Source organism: Capricornis sumatraensis, chromosome 2, assembly GCF_032405125.1.
Source record: "Capricornis sumatraensis isolate serow.1 chromosome 2, serow.2, whole genome shotgun sequence".
Classification (NCBI taxonomy): Eukaryota; Metazoa; Chordata; class Mammalia; order Artiodactyla; family Bovidae; genus Capricornis; species Capricornis sumatraensis.
The window spans coordinates 15,824,160-15,843,327 of NC_091070.1; the positions used below are offsets into that span (position 1 = coordinate 15,824,160).

The 19,168-nt window shown below is 41.1% G+C and overlaps 1 protein-coding gene across 1 annotated transcript in view; it reads right to left on the reverse strand.

Moving 5' to 3' along the window:
* Positions 1-19,168, reverse strand: part of TTLL5 (tubulin tyrosine ligase like 5) — a 309,724-nt gene that overhangs the window by 145,056 nt on the left and 145,500 nt on the right. Inside the window, exon 27 of the mRNA XM_068963929.1 lies at positions 11,979-12,133. Coding sequence (XP_068820030.1) covers positions 11,979-12,133 — 155 coding nt within the window. The remainder of the gene's footprint in view (positions 1-11,978; positions 12,134-19,168) is intronic.

Here is a 19,168-nt window from a genome sequence, read left to right on the forward strand (position 1 = left end):
CTGGGGCCCATGTCATCGCCAGTTCTGGAAGGACCACTTGAGAATTCACTTAGGGCTGCCTGTGGGTGGGGATCTCTGGGAATTCCCCATGGAATTAGATCTCACAAGCTGAGCTTCCAGGCTATCCTGGCAACCAGAGGTTGTCTGGGGGTAGGGGAAGATTTTCTAGGGCTACCCTGGACTAGAATGGGGCCTAGAAACTGACCTTGAACTTGAAGAAGAGGTGAAGGGAGGGATGAAGGGAGGGATGTTATGGTACAACTAACCCTCAAGGGAAAGGCCAGGGAACTTTGCAGGGATTACTTTCTGGGGCCAGTGGCTGGGACGGTGATTGTATCGTGTGCCATTCCTACCACAGCCCATGAGCAGAGCCTAGCTGGGAGCAGGCCATTCACAGCGCTGGCCCCAGGTCCTGCCTCTGACCTGGACGGATCCCTCTGTTGTTCTGTGTCACAGCGTTAACAGGTGTCACCAAGAGAAGGCTCTAAATCCAGCCATGATTTTCACTCCAAATACAAACTATAAAAAGTACGGAAACTCAGGACTTCTGTTGGCAGTCCAGTGGTTAAGAATCCGTGCTCCCACTGCAAGGGGCGTGGAATTCCCAGTCCCTGGTTGAGGATCTGATCCCTCATGCTGTGTCTGTCCAAAATGTACAGTCTTGACATTGTTTATCACATGGAAAAGAACTGCAGTCTTGGATAAAAACAATATATCCAAGACTGCGGAGAAAATGTTTTCCGTAGAAACAAGGTGCGGATTGTAAAATGAAAATGGAATATTTGGAAATATTTTATATGGAAAATAAAGCTCTGTGGCATAAACAGAATTTCTTTTTTTACGACTTATGTTTTAGGAATGTGGTTACTCTGTAACTGTAAATCACCAAAGGACAGACTTCTCCTGTAAAGAGAAGCATGTGGGAGGATGGCCTATCTTCAAAAGTCCTGCCTCGTGGTCTTCAACACTTCCTAATTCTGAACCGAGATGGTTCTTTTCACCCTTGACCACAGTGATCACTGGTATGAAAGACACTGTACCCGAGCATGATGTAATGTGCTGTTTATCTTGCTTCCTGGGCAGAGGCTCTGCTTCCCAAATTAGTTCCATAAGCCATCATTCTAATGGCAACAGATACCTGGACAACAATTAGCTATTTCCTCCATGCCTGAGCCTTCGGTCACCCTTCCTCAGGGCAGGGGAGCATCCAGAGAGGTGGCTGGCTGGCAGAGGCCTGGGGGTGGGGACCTGGTGGGACACTTGCACGGTAGAGCCTCTTTATTTGGAGGGAACAATATCCTTCAGCTGGTTGGAATACTTCATTGTAACAGTCACATTACTCTCTAGTTCATCTGACTCAGGGTCAGATACAATTAAACCCAGATTTAATAGCCATTAGAGCCAAGATGTACTGGGAATCTGTTTCTTCCTTTTTTTTTTTTTAACACAGGGAGACTTAAAATACAGACAGAGACTAGATTTCAATAGAGTGGTTTCTTTTTTAAAGTAGAAGTTGCTGACTTTATGGCCAGAATTTATTTGCATTTTATCCTCCCCCATTTTGCTCAACTACATAGAGGGAATTTCCTTCCCACTTTCCAAATGAACATTGTCCAGAGAGTATGAGTTTAATTAGACAACCTACATAAAAATACATAAAACAAATATATGCTTCAAAAGAAAAAAAAGAGTCCAAAGTTACTGAAACACAGCATAATACAAGGTATAAAAAAGAATTAGGAGACAAGGAGAAAATATCAAAAGTCAATACATGAACATGTTGACTATGAGCAAGGATTAAACAGTATATGCCACTGGGGTCCCCGCAATCCAAGCAGCTGCACTACCTCCATGCTCGACCCTCACTAGGGCAGAGCTGCTAGAGGCTAGAAAACAATCCCAACAGCACCATATCTCCTGTACCCGTGGGCACTGGCTTCCCTGTGCACCTGGTCCTGCCGGGGTCCATGCCATCCAAGCAGCTGTTACACCTCCAGGCCTAGTCCTCACTGGGGCAGACTCAAGGCCTCCAGGGAAGCCTCAGAAGCAAACTCTTGTGGATGACCCGCATGCAGAGGTGGGGATAAAACCACAATTAAGCTCCAGGGATGGAGTGACTAAGGAAGAGGATCAAAAACACTTTCTAAAAGCTGTATAAGCTGTAAATTAAACCCACAAGAACAACTAGGTAGACTCTCTGCCTATGGAATATATAAAAGGATAATGAGTACTCCTACAAAAGAAAATTCTCTAGCTCTGGCAGCTCTGGACATTGGAGGCAAGCACATGTAGGAACAGGGTCAGATTAGAATCTGAACTGTCCCCACAGCAGGTCCAGAGACCAGTCCACCTGAGTACTGAAGGGCCTCCTAAGAAGGCGAAGGTGGGATGTGGCTCACAGCGGTGAGGTGGGGTCAGGGGAGAGAATGCTGATAGCTGAGACCTGAGAAAAACATTTATTATTCTTCTATTTTTATTCCTTCTAGAGTTGGTTCTGAATATTCTTTTTTTTTCTGTTGCTGTGGTTATTATCTCTTTTTGAACACACTTTTAATTTCTTTTATATATTTCTACTTCTATTTTAGCTTTTTGTGTTTTGTTATTGCTGCTTTTTTCTTGTTGAAGTTTTACTTTAATATGCATGTATCTTTACATATTTGACTTAACTTTGCTTTTCTATTTGTTTTTTTTTCTTCACCATGTTTGTTTCTTTTGTTTTCTTTGCTTTATTCCTCAGTTGACACTCTGCTTTGGTCTTGTTTTGTGCTTTGTGTTTTAGTTGGTTTCGGTTTTAACTGGTTGATATTACTTTGGGTTTCCCTTGTTCGCCAGGTCACTCTCTTGAACTCTGTTTTCTTTGGTGTGCTTTGGTTCCGAGTGTGCAGTGTGTGCTGTGTGTGTGTGTGTTCCTTTGTTTTTGTTTTTATTTGTCTAATTTTGCTTTTACCATTTGTCTGGGGTTCATTTTTAGTCTCTTGGGTTTTTGTTTGTTTATTGTTTGTTTTAATCCCTTTTATTACAGAATTCTTGCCTGGGGAATCCCAGGGACAGAGGAGCCTAGCTGCCGTCTAAGGGGTCACACAGAGTCAGACACGACTGAAGCGACTTAGCAGCAGCAGCAGCAGCATTGCCATAACAAACAGCTTGTGAGATCTTGGTTGCCTGACCAGAAGTAAGGCCTGAGCCTCTGGAGTGGGAGTGTTGAGTACAGGACACTAGAGAACTCTTGACCCCGGGGAGTATTAATCAGTGAGAACTCCCACGGAGGCCTCCACCTGTATCAAGATTCAGTACCACCCGATTGCCTGCAGCACCTAGCACAGGATACCTTACCCAACAACAAGCAAAACAAAAATACAACCCAATCATCAGCAGACAGGCCTCCCACAGACACCCCAAAATACACCACCTCACATGGCCCTGCCCATCAAGAGGAAAAAAACTCACTTCCTCCCACCAGAATGCAGGCCCAAGTGCCTTCAAACATGAAGCCTACACAGGGCACTGGACCAACCTCATCCATGAGACAAAAAGCAAGAGAAACTATGACCCCATAGCCTAGGGAAAGGCAGACCTCAAACACAGTATTTTGCACAAAATGAAAAGACAGAGAAATATTGTGCAGATGAAGGAACAAGACCAAATAAACAAAGAGGAAATAGGCAAACTACTTGAAAAAGAATTCAGAATAATGACAGTAAAGATGATCCTGGGCTTTCCTGATAGCTCAGTTGCTAAAGAATCTGCCTGCAAAGCAAGAGACTTCGATTTGATTCCTGGGAGGAAAATCTGCTAGAGAAGAGATAGGCTACCCACTCCAGTATCCTTGGGCTTCCTGGTGGCTCAGCAGGTAAAGAATCCACCTGCAATGTGGGAGACCTGGGTTCAATCCCTGGGTTGGGAAGATCCCCTGGAAAAGGAAAAGGCTTCCCACTCCAGTATTCTGGTCTGAAGAAAGACTGTACAGTCTATGGGGTCGCAAAGAGTGGACACAACTGAGCTTCTTTCACTTTCACTTTTCAAAGATGATCCAAAATCTTGAAAATAGAATAGAGAAAATGCAAGAATCATTTAACACATTTCACAAGGAACTAGAAGACATAGAAAATAAGTAAACAGTAATAACACAATTACTAAAATTAAAAATACTCTAGAAGGAATCGATAGCAGAATAGTTGAGGGAGAACAGATAAGTGAGCTGGAAGGTATAATGGTAGGAATCATTGCTTAAGAGAATAAAGAAAAAAAGAATGAAAAGAATTTATAGTCTCAGAGACTCCTGGGACAATATTAAACGCACCAACATTTGAATTATAGGGAGAAGAACAGAAAAAGAAAGGGTTTGACAACATTTTTGAAGAGATTATATCTGAAAACTTCCCTAACATGGGAAAGGAAATAATGAAGTCCAAGAAATACAGACAGTCCCATACAGGATAAACCCAAGAAGAAACATGCCAGGACACATATTTATCAAACTAACACAAATTAAACAAAAAGAAAAAATATTAAAAGCAGCAAGGGAAAGACAACAAGTAATATATAAGAGAAATCCCATAAGTTGATCTTATGGGATCTTTCAGTAGAAAAGATTTATCAGTTGATCAAGAACAGTTGATCTTTTAGTAGAAACTCTGTAGGCCAGAAAGGAATGACAATATATATTTAAAGTAATGAAACTGAAAAAGCTACAACTAAGATTACTCAGCATGGATCTCATTCAAAATTGATGGAGAAATCATAAGATTTATAGACAAGCAAAAGTTAAGAGAATTTAGCACCACCAAAAAAGCTTTACAACAAATGTTAATAGAAATTCTATAGGCAGGAAACACAAGAGAAGGAAAAGGCTTACAAAAACAAACCCAAAACAATTAAGGAAATACCAATAGGAACATATATATCAGTAGTTACTTTAAATATAAATGAATCAAACACTCCAACTAAAAGACATGGAGTAGCTGAATGGATACAAAAACAAGATCCATATACATGCTGTCTACAAGAGACCAACCTCAGACCTAGGACTCATACAGACTGAAAATGAGAGGATAGAAAAAGATATTCCATGCACATGGAAATTTTAAAAAGCCAGAGTAGCAATTCTCATATCAGACAAAACAGATTTCAAAATAAAGAATATTACAAGAGATAAGGCAGGACATTACATAACGAGCAAGGGATCAAGGAAACACGACAATCGTAAATACTTATGCACCCAACAAAGGAGCACCTCATTAGACCAATGTACCTAAGTGACGTCTTCAGGACATTCCACTCACGCGCACAAGGAGCAAACATTCTCCAGAATAGATCATATATTGTGTCACAAATCAAGCCTCCGTAAATTTAGGAAAACGGAAATTGTATCAAGCATCTTTTCTGACCACAACACCTTGAAACTAGACATAAATTACAGGAAAAAAAAAAAAACTGTGAAAAACACAAATACACGAAGGTTAAACAAAACACTTCTAAATAACCAACTGGTTATTAGAGAAATCAAACAAGACCTAGAAACACATGACAACGGAGACATGATGACCGAAAACCTATGGGATGTAACAAAAGCAGTTCTAAGAGGGAAGTTTATAGCAATACAATCTTACCTCAAGAAACAAGAAAGACATCTAACAGACAACCTAACCTCACACCTAAAGCAACTGGAAAAAGACAACCCCCCCCCAAAAAAAACCAAACCAAACAAACAAACCCCATAGTTACTAGAAGGAAAGAAATCATAAACATCAGAGCAGAAATAAATGAAAAAGAATGAAGGAAACAACAGCAAAGATCAATAAAACCAAAAGCCGGTTCCTTGAGAAAATAAACAAAATTGGCAAAACATTAGCCAGACTCATTAAGAAACAAAAGGGAGGAGATTCAAATCAACAAAATTAGAAGTGATAAAAGAAGTGACAACAGGCAATGTAGAAAGACAAAGGATCAGAAGAGAATTCTACAAGCAGCAGGCTGGATGAAGAAAGAGTTGGGATCAAGATCACCAGGAGAAATACCAGTAACCTCAGATATGCAGATGACACCACCCTTATGGCAGAAAGTGAAGAACTAAAGAGCCTCTTGATGAAAGTGAAAGAGAAGAGTGAAAAGGCTGGCTTAAAACTCAACGTTCAGAAAACTAAGATCTTGGGATCCAGTACCATCAGTTAAGTTCAGTCAGTTCATTCGCTCAGTCATGTCCGACTCTTTGCAACCCCATGAATTGCAGCACGCCATGCTTCCCTGTCCATCACCAACTCCTGGAGTTCACTCAAACTAACGTCCGTCGAGTCGGTGATGCCATCCAGCCATCTCATGCTCTGTCATCCCCTTCTCCTCCTGCCCTCAATCCCTCCCAGCATCAGAGTCTTTTCCAATGAGTCAACTCTGCAAGAGGTGGCCAAAGTATTGGAGTTTCAGCTTTAGCATTAGTCCTTCCAATAAACACCCAGGGCTGATCTCTTTTAGAATGGACTGGTTGGATCTCCTTGCAGTCCAAGGGACTCTCAAGAGTCTTCTCCAACACCACAGTTCAAAAGCATTAATTCTTCGGTGCTCAGCCTTCTTCACAGTCCAACTCTCACATCCATACGTGACTACTGGAAAAACAATAGCCTTGACTAGACGGATCTTTGTTGGCAAAGTAATGTCTCTGCTTTTCAATATGCTGTCTAGGTAGGTCATAACTTTCCTTCCAAGGAGTAAGCATCTTTTAATTTCATGGCTGCAATCACCATCTGCAGTGATTTTGGAGCCCAAAAAAATAAAGTCTGACACTGTTTCCACTCTTTCCCCATCTATTTCCCATGAAGTGATGGGACCAGATTGCCATAATCTTAGTTTTCTGAATGTGAAGCTTTAAGCCAACTTTTTCACTCTCCTCTTTCACTTTCATCAAGAGGCTTTTTAGTTCCTCTTCACTTTCTGCCATAAGGGTGGTGTCATCTGCATATCTGAGGTTACTGATATTTCTCCCAGCAATCTTAATTCCAGCTTGCGCTTCTTCCACCTCAGCGTTTCTCATGATATACTCTGCATATAAGTTAAATAAGCAGAAGTAGATGTTTTTCTGGAACTCTCTTGCTTTTTCCACGCTCTAGCGGATGTTGGCAAGTTGATCTCTGGTTCCTCTGCCTTTTCTAAAACCAGCCTGAACATCAGGAAGCTCACGGTTCACGTATTGCTGAAGCCTGGCTTGGAGAATTTTGAGCATGACTTTACTAGCATGTGAGATGAGTGCAATTGTGCTGTAGTTTGAGCATTCTTTGGCATTGCCTTTCTTTGGGATTGGAATGAAAACGGACCTTTTCCAGTCCTGTGGCCACTGCTGAGTTTTCCAAATTTGCTGGCATATTGAGTGCAGCACTTTCACAGCATCATCTTTCAGGATTTGAAATAGCTCCACTGGGATTCCATCACCTCCACTAGCTTTGTTCACAGTGGTGCTTTCTAAGGCCTACTTGACTTCACATTCCAGGATGTTTGGCTCTAGATGAGTGATCATACCATCGTGATTATCTGGGTTGTGAAGATCTTTTTTGTACAGTTCTTCTGTGTATTCTTGCCACCTCTTTTTAATATCTTCTGCTTCTGTTAGGTCCATACCATTTCTGTCCTTTATCGAGACCATCTTTGCATGAAATGTTCCCTTGCTTTATAGACTATGCCAAAGCCTTTGAGTGTGTGGATCACAATAAACTGTGGAAAATTCTGAAAGAGATGGCAATACCAGACCACCTGACCTGCTAGTCCCATCACTTCATGGGAAATAGCTGGGGAAACAATGGAAACAGTGACAGACTTTATTTTGGGGGGCTCCAAAATCACTGCAGATGGTGACTGCAGCCATGAAATTAAAAGACACTTGCCCCTTGGAAGAAAAGCTAGACAGCATATTAAAAAGCAAAGACATTACTTTGCCAACAAAGGTCCGTCTAGTCAAAGCTATGGTTTTTCCTGTGGTCATATATGGATGTGAGAGATGGACTGTAAAGAAACTTGAGCGCCAAAGAATTGATGCTTTTGAACTGTGGTGTTGGAGAAGACTGTTGAGAGTCCCTTAGACTGCAAGGAGATCAAACCAGCTAATCCTAAAGGAAATCAGTCCTGAATATTCATTGGAAAGACTGATGGTGAAGCTGAAACTCTAATACTTTGACCACCTGATGTGAAGAACTGACTCATCTGAAAAGACCCTGATGCTGGGAAAGATTGAAGATGGGAAGAGAAGGGCATGACAGAGGAAGAGGATAAGATGTTTGGATGGCAATCACCAACACTATGGACACGAGTTTGAGTAGGCTCTGGGAGTTGGTGATGGACAGGGGAGCCTGGCATGCTGCAGTCCATGGGGTCGCAAAGAGTCGGACATGACTGAGCGACTGAACTGAACTGATATGCCAATAAAACGGACAACCTAAAAGAAATGGACAAATTTTTGGAAAAGTTCAACCTTCCAAGGCTGAACCAGGAAAAAATAGAAATTATGAACAGATCAATCAGAAGCACTGAAATCAAAACTATGATCAAAAATCTCCCAAAAAAGAAAAGTCCAGGGCCAGATGGCTTCATAGGTGAATTCTATCAAATGATTGCATGCTCAGTTGCTGTAGTTGTGTCTGACTTTTTGCGACCCTATGGACTGTAGCCCACCAGGCTCCTCTGTCAATGGTGATTCTCCAGGCAAGAATACTGGAGTGGGTTGCCATTCCCTTCTCCAGGGGATCTTCCCAACCCAGGCATTGAACCGGCATCTCTTATGTTTCCTGCATTGACATGCAGGTTCATTACCACAAGCACCACTTGGGAAGCCAATCAAACGTTTAGAGAACAGCTAATGTCTAACCTTCTCAAACTCTTCCAAAAAACTACACAGTGAGGAACACTCATTCTATGGGGCCACCATCACCCTGATACCAAAATCTGACAAGGGGATATCACAAAAGAAGAAAATTATAGGCCAGTATCACTGATGAACATAGATGCAAAAGTCCTACAAAATTATAGCAAAGAGAATCCAACAACACATTAGAAGGATTATACACCATGATCAAGTGGGGTTTATCCCAAAGATGCAGAGGTTCTTCAATATATGCAAATCAATCAATGTGATCACCATATTAACCAATTGAAAGATAAAAATCATATGATAATCTCAACAGATGCAGAAAAAGCTCTGGACAAAAACAACACCCTTTTATGATAAAAACTCTTCAGAAAACTGGCATAGAAGGAAACTACCTCAACATAATAGAGGCCATATATGACAAATCCACAGCAAACAGTATCCTCACTGGTAAAAAACTGAAAGCACAGCCTCCAAGATCAGGAACAAGACAAGGGTGCCCACTCTCACTACTATTATTCAACAGTTTTGGAAGTCCTAGCCATGGCAATCACTGAAGAAAAAGAAATAAAATGAATCCAGATCGGAAAAAAAGAAGTAAAACACTCATTGCCTGCAGATAATATGATACTATACACAGAAAGATAGTAAAGATTCTATCAGAATATTACTAGAGCTAATCAATGAATTTAGTAAAGTCACATGATACAAAATCAACACACAGAAATCCTCTGTATTCCTATACACTAACAACAAAAAATCAGAAAGAGAAATTAAGGACTCAATCCCACTCACCACTGCAACCAAAAGAATAAAATACCCAGGAATAAACCTACCTAAAGAGATAAAGGACCTGTATACAGAAAACTATAAGATACTCATGAAAGAAATCAAAGATGACACAAACAGATGAAGAGATATAACATGTTCTTGGATTCAAAGAATCAAAATTATGAAAATGACTCTACTACCCAAGCAATCTACAGATCCAATGCAATCCCTATCAAATTGCCAATAGCATTTTTCACAGAACTAGAACAAAATATTTCACAATTTCTAAGAACCCGAATAGCCAAAGCAATCTTAAGAAAAATGGAGCTAGAGAAATCAACCTTCCTGACTTCAGACTATACTACAAAGTTACAGTCATCAAGGCAGTATGGTACTGGCACCAATACAGATATACAGATCCATGGAACATGATAGAAAGCCCAGTGATAAACCCATACACCTATGGGCACCCTGTCTTTGACAAAGGAGGCAAGAATATGCAATGGAAAGAGGACAGTCTCTCCAATAAGTGGTGCTGGGAAAACTGGACAGTTATGTATAAAAGAATGAATATAGAACATTTCCCACCACTACACAGAAAAATAAACTCAAAATGGATTAAAGACCTAAACGTAAGACCAGAAACTATAAAACTTAGATGAACACATAGGCAGAAGACTCTTTTACGTACATTACAGCAAGATCCTCTATGACTCACCTCTAAGAGTAATGGAAATAAAAACAAATGGGACCTAGTTGCACTTAAAAGCTTTTGCAAAGGAAACCAAATACAAGGTGAAAAGACAACCTTCAGAATGGGAGAAACTAACTGCAAATGAAGCAACTGGCAAAGGATTAGTCTTCAAAATATACAAGTAGCTCATGCAGCTCAATATCAGAAAGACAACCCGATCAAAAAAAATGGACAGAAGACCTAAACAGATATTTCTCCAAAGAAGACATACAGATGGCTAATACACACATGAAAAAATGTTCAACACTGCTCATTATTAGAGAAATGCAAATCGAAACTACTAGAAGGTATCACCTCACACTGGTCAGAATGGCCACCATCATCAAAAAATCTACAGACAAAAAATGCTGGAGAGGATGTGGAGAAAAGAGAACCCTCGTGCACAGTTGGTGGGAATGAAAATTGATACAGCCACTATGGAGGACAGTACAGAGACTTCTTAAAAAACTGGGAATAAAACTGCTGTATAACCCAGCAATCCCACTACTGGGCATATACCCTGAGTGTGTGTGCTCAGCCACATCCACCTCTTCGTGACCCCATGGACTGTATCCCACCAGGCTCCTCTGTCCATGGAAGTTCCAGGCAAGAATACGGAAGTGGGTTGCCACTTTCTGCTCCAGGGATCTTCTCAACCCAGGGATCAAACCCATGTCTCCTGTGTCTCCTACACTGGCAGGTAGATTCTTTACCACTAGCACCACCTAGAAAGCCCATATAGCCTGCAAAAACCATAATTCAAAAAGACACATATGCCCCCCGAAGTTCTTTGCACCACTATTTACAATAGCTAGGACATGGACATAACCAAGATCTCCATTGACAGATAAATGGATAAAGAAGTTGTGGTACATATACAAGTGGAATATCACTCAACCATAAAAAGGAATGAATCTGAGTCAGTTCTAGTGAGGTGGACAAACCTAGAGCCTGTTACAGAGAGTGAAGCAAGTCAGAGAAAAACAAATATCATATATTAATGCATATTTGAAATTTAAGAAAATGGTACAGATGAACATATTTGCAGCTCAGGAATAAACATGCAGACATAGACAACAGACTTGCACACACAGCAGGGGGGAGGGAGGATGGCGTGAATTGAGAGTAACGCTGAAACATACATTACCATATGTAATACACACAGCTAGTGAGAAGTTGCTGTGTAACACAGGGAACTCAACCCAGCGCTCTGTGACAACCTAGAGGGGTGGGAGGTGGGAGGGAGATTCAAGAGGGAAGGGACATATGTATACTTATGGCTGATTCATGTGTGTGGTTGTATACGCACAAACCAACATAACGTTGTAAAGCAATTACCCTCCAATTAAAAAAAAAAAACACAAAAAAAAACACAGAAAAAAGTCTTGCTCTTGCAGCCTGGAAGTAAACTTGTTAAACTGTATCAGAAATTTCCTTTTCATTTGATTTGGCCAAAAACTGTCTTACAAGTAAAAGGAGGCCCTGCATTGAAGCATCAGAGGGTTAGAACACATGGAGAGAGGCATCCGTCTTCCTGGTGTCTGTGCAGGCAACTCAAAGTGGGAATGACTTGCGTAGGACAGGCTGCCTCTGTGTGACCCACATGCTGGCTCCATGCCCCTTACATACCTGCTTCCAGGAGGGGTGCAGTAGCTCTCAGGAGCTTGGGGGTCTGACTGTATTGACCATGTTGGGCCACTGGGACTGATGACAGGCCGAAGTGTGGGGGGAGTTGAAGCACTGCTTCTGTTTATGACGCTGCTTGCCAAATTCAGGTTTGTTACCTAGAAATGAAGTGAGGGAAATAAACTGACTTTACAGAGTTTTAGAAAAGCATCACTAAAAACATACTGGGGAATTCATGTAGAGTCCAGGCGATGCTGACTCATCTGGGCTGACACAGTGGTTGTGACAGAGGCACGCATTAAAGTGTGACCTCGGTGCACGTCCAAGAGCAGAGGTGAGGGTCCCGAGTGTCAATATAAGTTAACAAGTATTTATTCCTCTCCTCCTACATGCAATGCACCATACTATGCCAGGTGCAGTAAAATACAAAGCTTAGGAACAAAGAGGGTGAGTATTTACTCTGTCTCATGCAAGGTTCTAAGAAGTAGGCAGACTACTTAGCCTTTCTGACCCTTGTGTCCTCATATGAAAGTTCTAAATGCCCAATAAATTTTGGTTATAAATAATAATTAGATAAAGTCACTGATTTAGAAAAAAGTTGCCCAGGCAATAGAAAAATGGGCAGACTTCAATAAATGATTTACAAAAATTGAATATAATTAGCCAATTAAACAATTAAAACTACTCAGTTCTATTGCCAAAGAAATGTAAATTACAAGATAACACTTTTAGGTGCTACACTGACATATACTAATAAAAAATATAGGACCTAACAATGCCGAAGGGTGATATTAGATGTGTAGCGTAAGTACACATCTTTCATTGGTAGACTCTTTCTACAAGTAAATTTGCCAACATATTATTAAAAGTATCAAAATTTTTGTACACTTTGACGCTACAGTCTAACTTATAGGAACTATGCAAAAAAATAACTGCAGATCATTCATGAGGTGAGTATTATAATAGCAGTTACTATTTAGCAGAACTTAAAATGTGCCATGCTCTGAGTAAACAAGTATATTACGTACATTTCTTTCACAATTCTATTTGCAAGTACTATTATAATCCCCACTTTACAAAGAAGGAAACAGGAATAAATGGCAGAACTACAATCTGACCATAGTCTGAAACTCCAAATTCCCTGTTCTTACTCACTACACTATACTGTGAACAGAAACTGAAAGCAAGCATCCTTTTTAATATTGAAAAAGGAAAGATTTAAATGGCTAACAGTATTTAAATAAATTATGTTAAATAAACATGTTAAATAAACTTTGCTCTAAACATATAAGGGAATGTTATGTACCCACCAGAATTTTTTGCATAATACTTAATGATTTAGGAACATGCCGATGTCTTGAATTAAAACAAAGAAATCACAATATGAAACTGTACAGAGAGCAGATCCAAATTTCCTTAAACACACACATATGCAGACACACATTCCTAAAAGGGATATATTACTTTTATAATCCAGAAGAAAAAAAATGTACATTATTATGAAAAATACAGGTGTGAGCTGACAAGCTTAAAACTTGGATGGGGAGAGTGGAATCAGAAAAGGAGGCTTCGAGAAGCATTTCAAATAAGATGCACAGAGGATGCTGAAAAGGGGTGGGGGGACTCAAGGCTGAAGGCAGGGTGCTGAGTGGGAGATACAGGGAAGAGTGATGTGAGGAGATTTAACTTCCAAGAAAAGTGTTCCAGGAAGCTAACAATTTTGACACAAATAGGATTTTTTTTTAATCTGAAAGAAACTAAGTCATTTTTAGCAGTCTAGCGCTTCATTCCTAGTTACAGAATTCAGTAAGTGACAACTGCCCAGGACTGTGTCTTCACACCAAAGACTCAAATACTTTTGACCCCTCTCTGCTGCTACCAGAAGAGAAGAAAGACCACGCTGATGAAAGGGGGAAGACAGCGCAGAAGGTGGCGGCAGTGCCCTCTGGCCCCTCTGAAGGGCCCGACCCTCTTCCTGCACCCTACCTAGAAGCAACAAAGGTGCTCAGACAGTCGGACTCCCCCCAGGACTCAGCTCATCCTTGCCCCAACACTAACCCCCTTGGCCCTAAAGATTCTGCTAAGTCACTTCAGTCGTGTCTGACTCTGTGCGACCCCATAGATGGCAGCCTACCAGGCTCCCCCATCCCTGGGATTCTCGAGGCAAGAACAACTGGAGTGGGTTGCCATTTCCTTCTCCAGTGCATGAAAGTGAAAAGTGAAAGTGAAGTTGCTCAGTCGTGTCCGACCCTCAGCGACCCCATGGACTGCAGCCTACCAGGTTCCTCCATCCATGGGATTTTCTAGGCAAGAGTACTGGAGTGGGGTGCCATTGCCTTCTCTGCCCTAAAGATTAGGCTTCTCAAATTAGACCCCTGGCCCTAAAGATTAGGCTTTTCAAATTAGACATGAGCTTACAGCTTTTAAAGACATTACCAAGTAGAAAGGTCTTCCTGATAACTTACAGCTTCTCCAATTACTGTCTTAGTCGGTTGTGCCAAAAACCTAATAAAAAAGGCTTATTAATAATTTATAGTGGGACAGCAATAAAATAAACAAAATGTACATACTTTACCATGTTAGTATAAACTTTCTGGCTTGGACATGAGTGAATGGGAAGGAGAAGAGATATCAGACTCGGTATATTTTCTCTCTTTTGGCCAGACCGCCTTTAACTGAAACATCACTGTCCTCATCGTGGGCTTCCCTGGCGGCTTAGCCGGTAAAGAATCTGTCTGCAATGCAGGAGACTGCCTGGATCAGGAAGATCCATGGAGAAGAAAATGGCAACCCCTTCCAGTATTCTTGCCTGGGAAATTTCATGGATAGAGGAGCCTGGGGGGGCTACAGTCCATGGGGTTGAAAGAGTCAGACACGACTTAGGACTGAAGCATCATTTTCATCATAATTGCTAACATTTACTGAATGCTCACCAAGTGCCATGGGCTTAGCTCAGCAGTCCTCAGCCTTATGGGCACCAGGGACTGGTTTTGTGGAAGATAATTTTTCCTTGGACTAGGGGAGGGGTGGATGGGTTTTGGGGGTGATTCAAACGCATTACATTTATTGTGCACTTTATTATGTGGCAATCTCAGAATATTCGGCCTTGACTTTAGGGTTAGGATTCATGCCTATGTGAATCTGATGCTGCTGATCTGAAAGAAGGCTGAGCTCAGGCAGTAAGGCAAGCCATGGGAAGCGGCTGTACACACAGATGAAACTTCACCCTCTGCTCACCTCCTGCTGGGCAGCCCCAGTCCTAATGGGTCTGTGGCCCGGGAGCTGGGGACCCACAGCTTAGATGCCCTTGCATCATCTTGATGTGCACAATTTCACTTAACCCTGAGCCAGCCTTTCAAGAAACTTCTATCATTACTCTCATTTTACAGAAGAGGCAACTGAAGTCTTAAGAGGTAAATAATTAGATAAAGGTAACACATTGACTAGATGGCAGGGCCAAGAGGAAAACAGAGAAAGTCCTCTTCCAAATGCATGTGGTATACTTTATCCTAATCCTATGGCTTAACATCTGAGTCCTTGCAGGAGAAGTGCCAGGTACTTATAAGTGAGGTTTTTATCTCCCTCCATGATTCACAGAGGTAGATACTGTGATACTCTTTTTTCTCTCTCTTTTTTTTGGTCACTCCACATGGTTTTCTGGGATTTTAGTTCCTATACCGGGCATTGAACTCAGCCCCTTGGCAGTGGGAGAGGGGTGTCCTAACCACTGAACTGTTAGGAAATCCCCTGAGTACTCCCTACTCAGATTCGGAGAAACTAAGGGTCAGAGAAGTTATGGTAAGTCATTGGTTCAAGGTCACATAACAGTTGCAGAACTGGTACTCTTGTTTTAAAAGGAATTTTCCAGTTTTGAAACAAATAGGGAAATAGTCTTAGTTGTCCTTAATTACTAGAAGGTTTTGAAAATATGATCAGATACAGACCTCAAATTCTGAAAATAGTAATTATACAGGAATTGATTATACCTAACTATTCCAGCTTTTTCTCCTTTTCCTTAAAGTTTATTTCCCACTTGTCACCCTTCACCACAGCATATTAGAGAAACAGACTAACAAAAAACTCCAAACAAAACTATGCTCAATCAGTTTTGTTTCTTGGCAGATACAGTAAGAGATGGTACGAACATAAAATTAATTTTGGACTTGCAGTGAATTTTATTTTTTCATGTAACATCCACTCTGCATTTCATGGATAAATCAAGACTTGGTAGCCATTATTATTTCCTTCTACATAAAAGCAAAGCATCCTTAATTTATTTTGAGAAAGATAGCAAAAAAAGACCACTGCTTAAATATGAGAATATGTAAGGAATAAGAAAAGTTTTGAAGGTTCTCATCTTTCTATGCAAAGGATTCCCACTAAAGAAAAACAAAAAAAGGAGTCTGTCTCTATTAAACAACAACTTGCTCGTCTAAATATTCAACTCTTACTTCTGTGATTTTTGTCTACAAGACACTCAGTATCCAAGGCCATAATTACCTCCATACCACCCAGCTCTGTCTTCCCAGGACATACATTGCTAATGAGTAATAAAATAATTTGGGGCTCACTTAGCTATGGCCTCAGAGTCTTCTTTACACAGTCCTCCAGGTAGCTGTCTCCAATTAATCAGAACTGACAGCGGAGACAACTATTTTCAATCCTTGGTCTAGAACAGTACTATCCCATAGAACATATTGTGATGGAAATGTTCTATAAACTGGACAGTTCAATACAGTAGTCACCAGCCACAGATGACTATTGTGCACTTGAAATATGGCCAATGTGACTGAGGAACTGGATTGTAAACTGTATTTAACTTAAATTTTAAAAGCCACATGAAGGCTGTGGCCATCTTATTGGACAGCACAGCTCTAGAGCCTTGATCAGATTGGGCTGAATCCTATGAGTACAGATTTATGCCTGCCTTTGACAGAATGTGGTCCACTGGAGAAGGGAATGGCAAGCCACTTCAGTATTCTTGCCTTGAGAACCCCATGAACAGCATGAAAAGGCAAAATGATAGGATAATGAAAGAGGAACTCCCCAGGTCATTAGGTGCCCAATATGCTACTGGAGATCAGTGGAGAAATAACTCCAGAAAGAATGAAGGGATGGAGCCAAAGCAAAAACAATACCCAGCTGTGGATGTGACTGCTGACAGAAGCAAGGTCCGATGCTGTAAAGAGCAGTAAAGCATAGGAACCTGGAATGTCAGGTCCATGAATCAAGGCAAACTGGAAGTGGTCAAACAAGAGATGTCAAGAGTGAACGTCGACATTCTAGGAATAAGCGAACTAAAATGGACTGGAATGGGTGAATTTAACTCAGATGACCATTATATCTACTGCTGCAAGCAGGAATCCCTCAGAAGAAATGGAGTAGCCATCATGGTCAACAAAAGAGTCCGAAATGCAGTACTCGGATGCAATCTCAAAAACGACAGAATGATCTCTGTTCGTTTCCAAGGCAAAATATTCAATATCACAGTAATCCAAGTCTATGCCCCAACCGATAACGCTGAAGAAGCTGAAGTTGAACGGTTTTATGAATACCTACAAGACCTTTTAGAACTAACACCCAAAAAAGATGTCCTTTTCATTATAGGGGACTGGAATGCAAAAGTAGGAAGTCAAGAAACACCTGGAGTAACAGGCAAATTTGGCCTTGGAATGCGGAATGAAGCAGGGCAAAGACTAATAGAGTTTTGCCAAGAAAATGCACTGGTCATAGCAAACACAGTCTTCCAACAACACAAGAGAAGACTCTACACCTGGACATCACCAGATGGTCAACACCAAAATCAGACTGATTACATTCTTTGCAGCCAAAGATGGAGAAGCTCTATACACAACAAAAACAAGACCAGGAGCTGACTGTGGCTCCGATCACAAACTCCTTATTACCAAATTCAGACGGAAATTGAAGAAAACAGGGAAAAGTGCTAGACCATTCAGGTATGACCTAATTCAAATCCCTTATGATTATACAGTGGAAGTGAGAAATAGATTTAAGGGCCTAGATCTGCTAGATAGAGTGCCTGATGAACTATGGATGGAGGTTCGTGACATTGTACAGGAGACAGGGATCAAGACCATCCCCATGGAAAAGAAATGCAAAAAAGCAAAATGGCTGTCTGGGGAGGCCTTACAAATAGCTGTGAAAAGAAGAGAGGTGAAAAGCAAAGGAGAAAAGGAAAGATATAAGCATCTGAATGCAGAGTTCCAAAGAACAGCAAGAAGAGATAAGAAAGCCTTCTTCAGCGATCAATGCAAAGAAATAGAGGAAAACAACAGAATGGGAAAGACTAGAGATCTCCTCAAGAAAATTAGAGATACCAAAGGAACATTTCATGCATAGATGGGCTCGATAAAGGACAGAAATGGTATGGACCTAACAGAAGCAGAAGATATTAAAAAGAGGTGGCAAGAATACATGGAAGAACTGTACAAAAAAGATCTTCACAACCCGGATAATCATGATGGTGTGATCACTCACGTAGAGCCAGACATCCTGGAATGTGAAGTCAAGTGGGCCTTAGAAAGCATCACTACGAACAAAGCTAGTGGAGGTGATGGAATTCCAGTTGAGCTGTTTCAAATCCTGAAAGATGATGCTGTGAAAGTGCTGCACTCAATATGCCAGCAAATTTGGAAAACTCAGCAGTGGCCACAGGACTGGAAAAGGTCTGTTTTCATTCCAATCCCAAAGAAAGGCAATGCCAAAGAATGCTCAAACTACCGCACAATTGCACTCATCTCACATGCTAGTAAAGTCATGCTCAAAATTCTCCAAGCCAAGCTTCAGCAATACGTGAACCGTGAACTTCTTGATGTTCAAGCTGTTTTAGAAAAGGCAGAGGAACCAGAGATCAAATTGCCAACATCCGCTGGATCATGGAAAAAGCAAGAGAGTTCCAGAACAACATCTATTTCTGCTTTATTGACTATGCCAAAGCCTTTGACTGTGTGGATCACAATAAACTGTGGAAAATTCTGAAAGGGATGGGAATACCAGACCACCTGACCTGCCTCTTGAGAAATCTGTATGCAGGTCAGGAAGCAACAGTTAGAACTGGACATGGAACAACAGACTGGTTCCAAATAGGAAAAGGAGTATGTCAAGGCTGTATATTGTCACCCTGCTTATTTAACTTATATGCAGAGTACATCATGAGAAATGCTGGGCTGGAA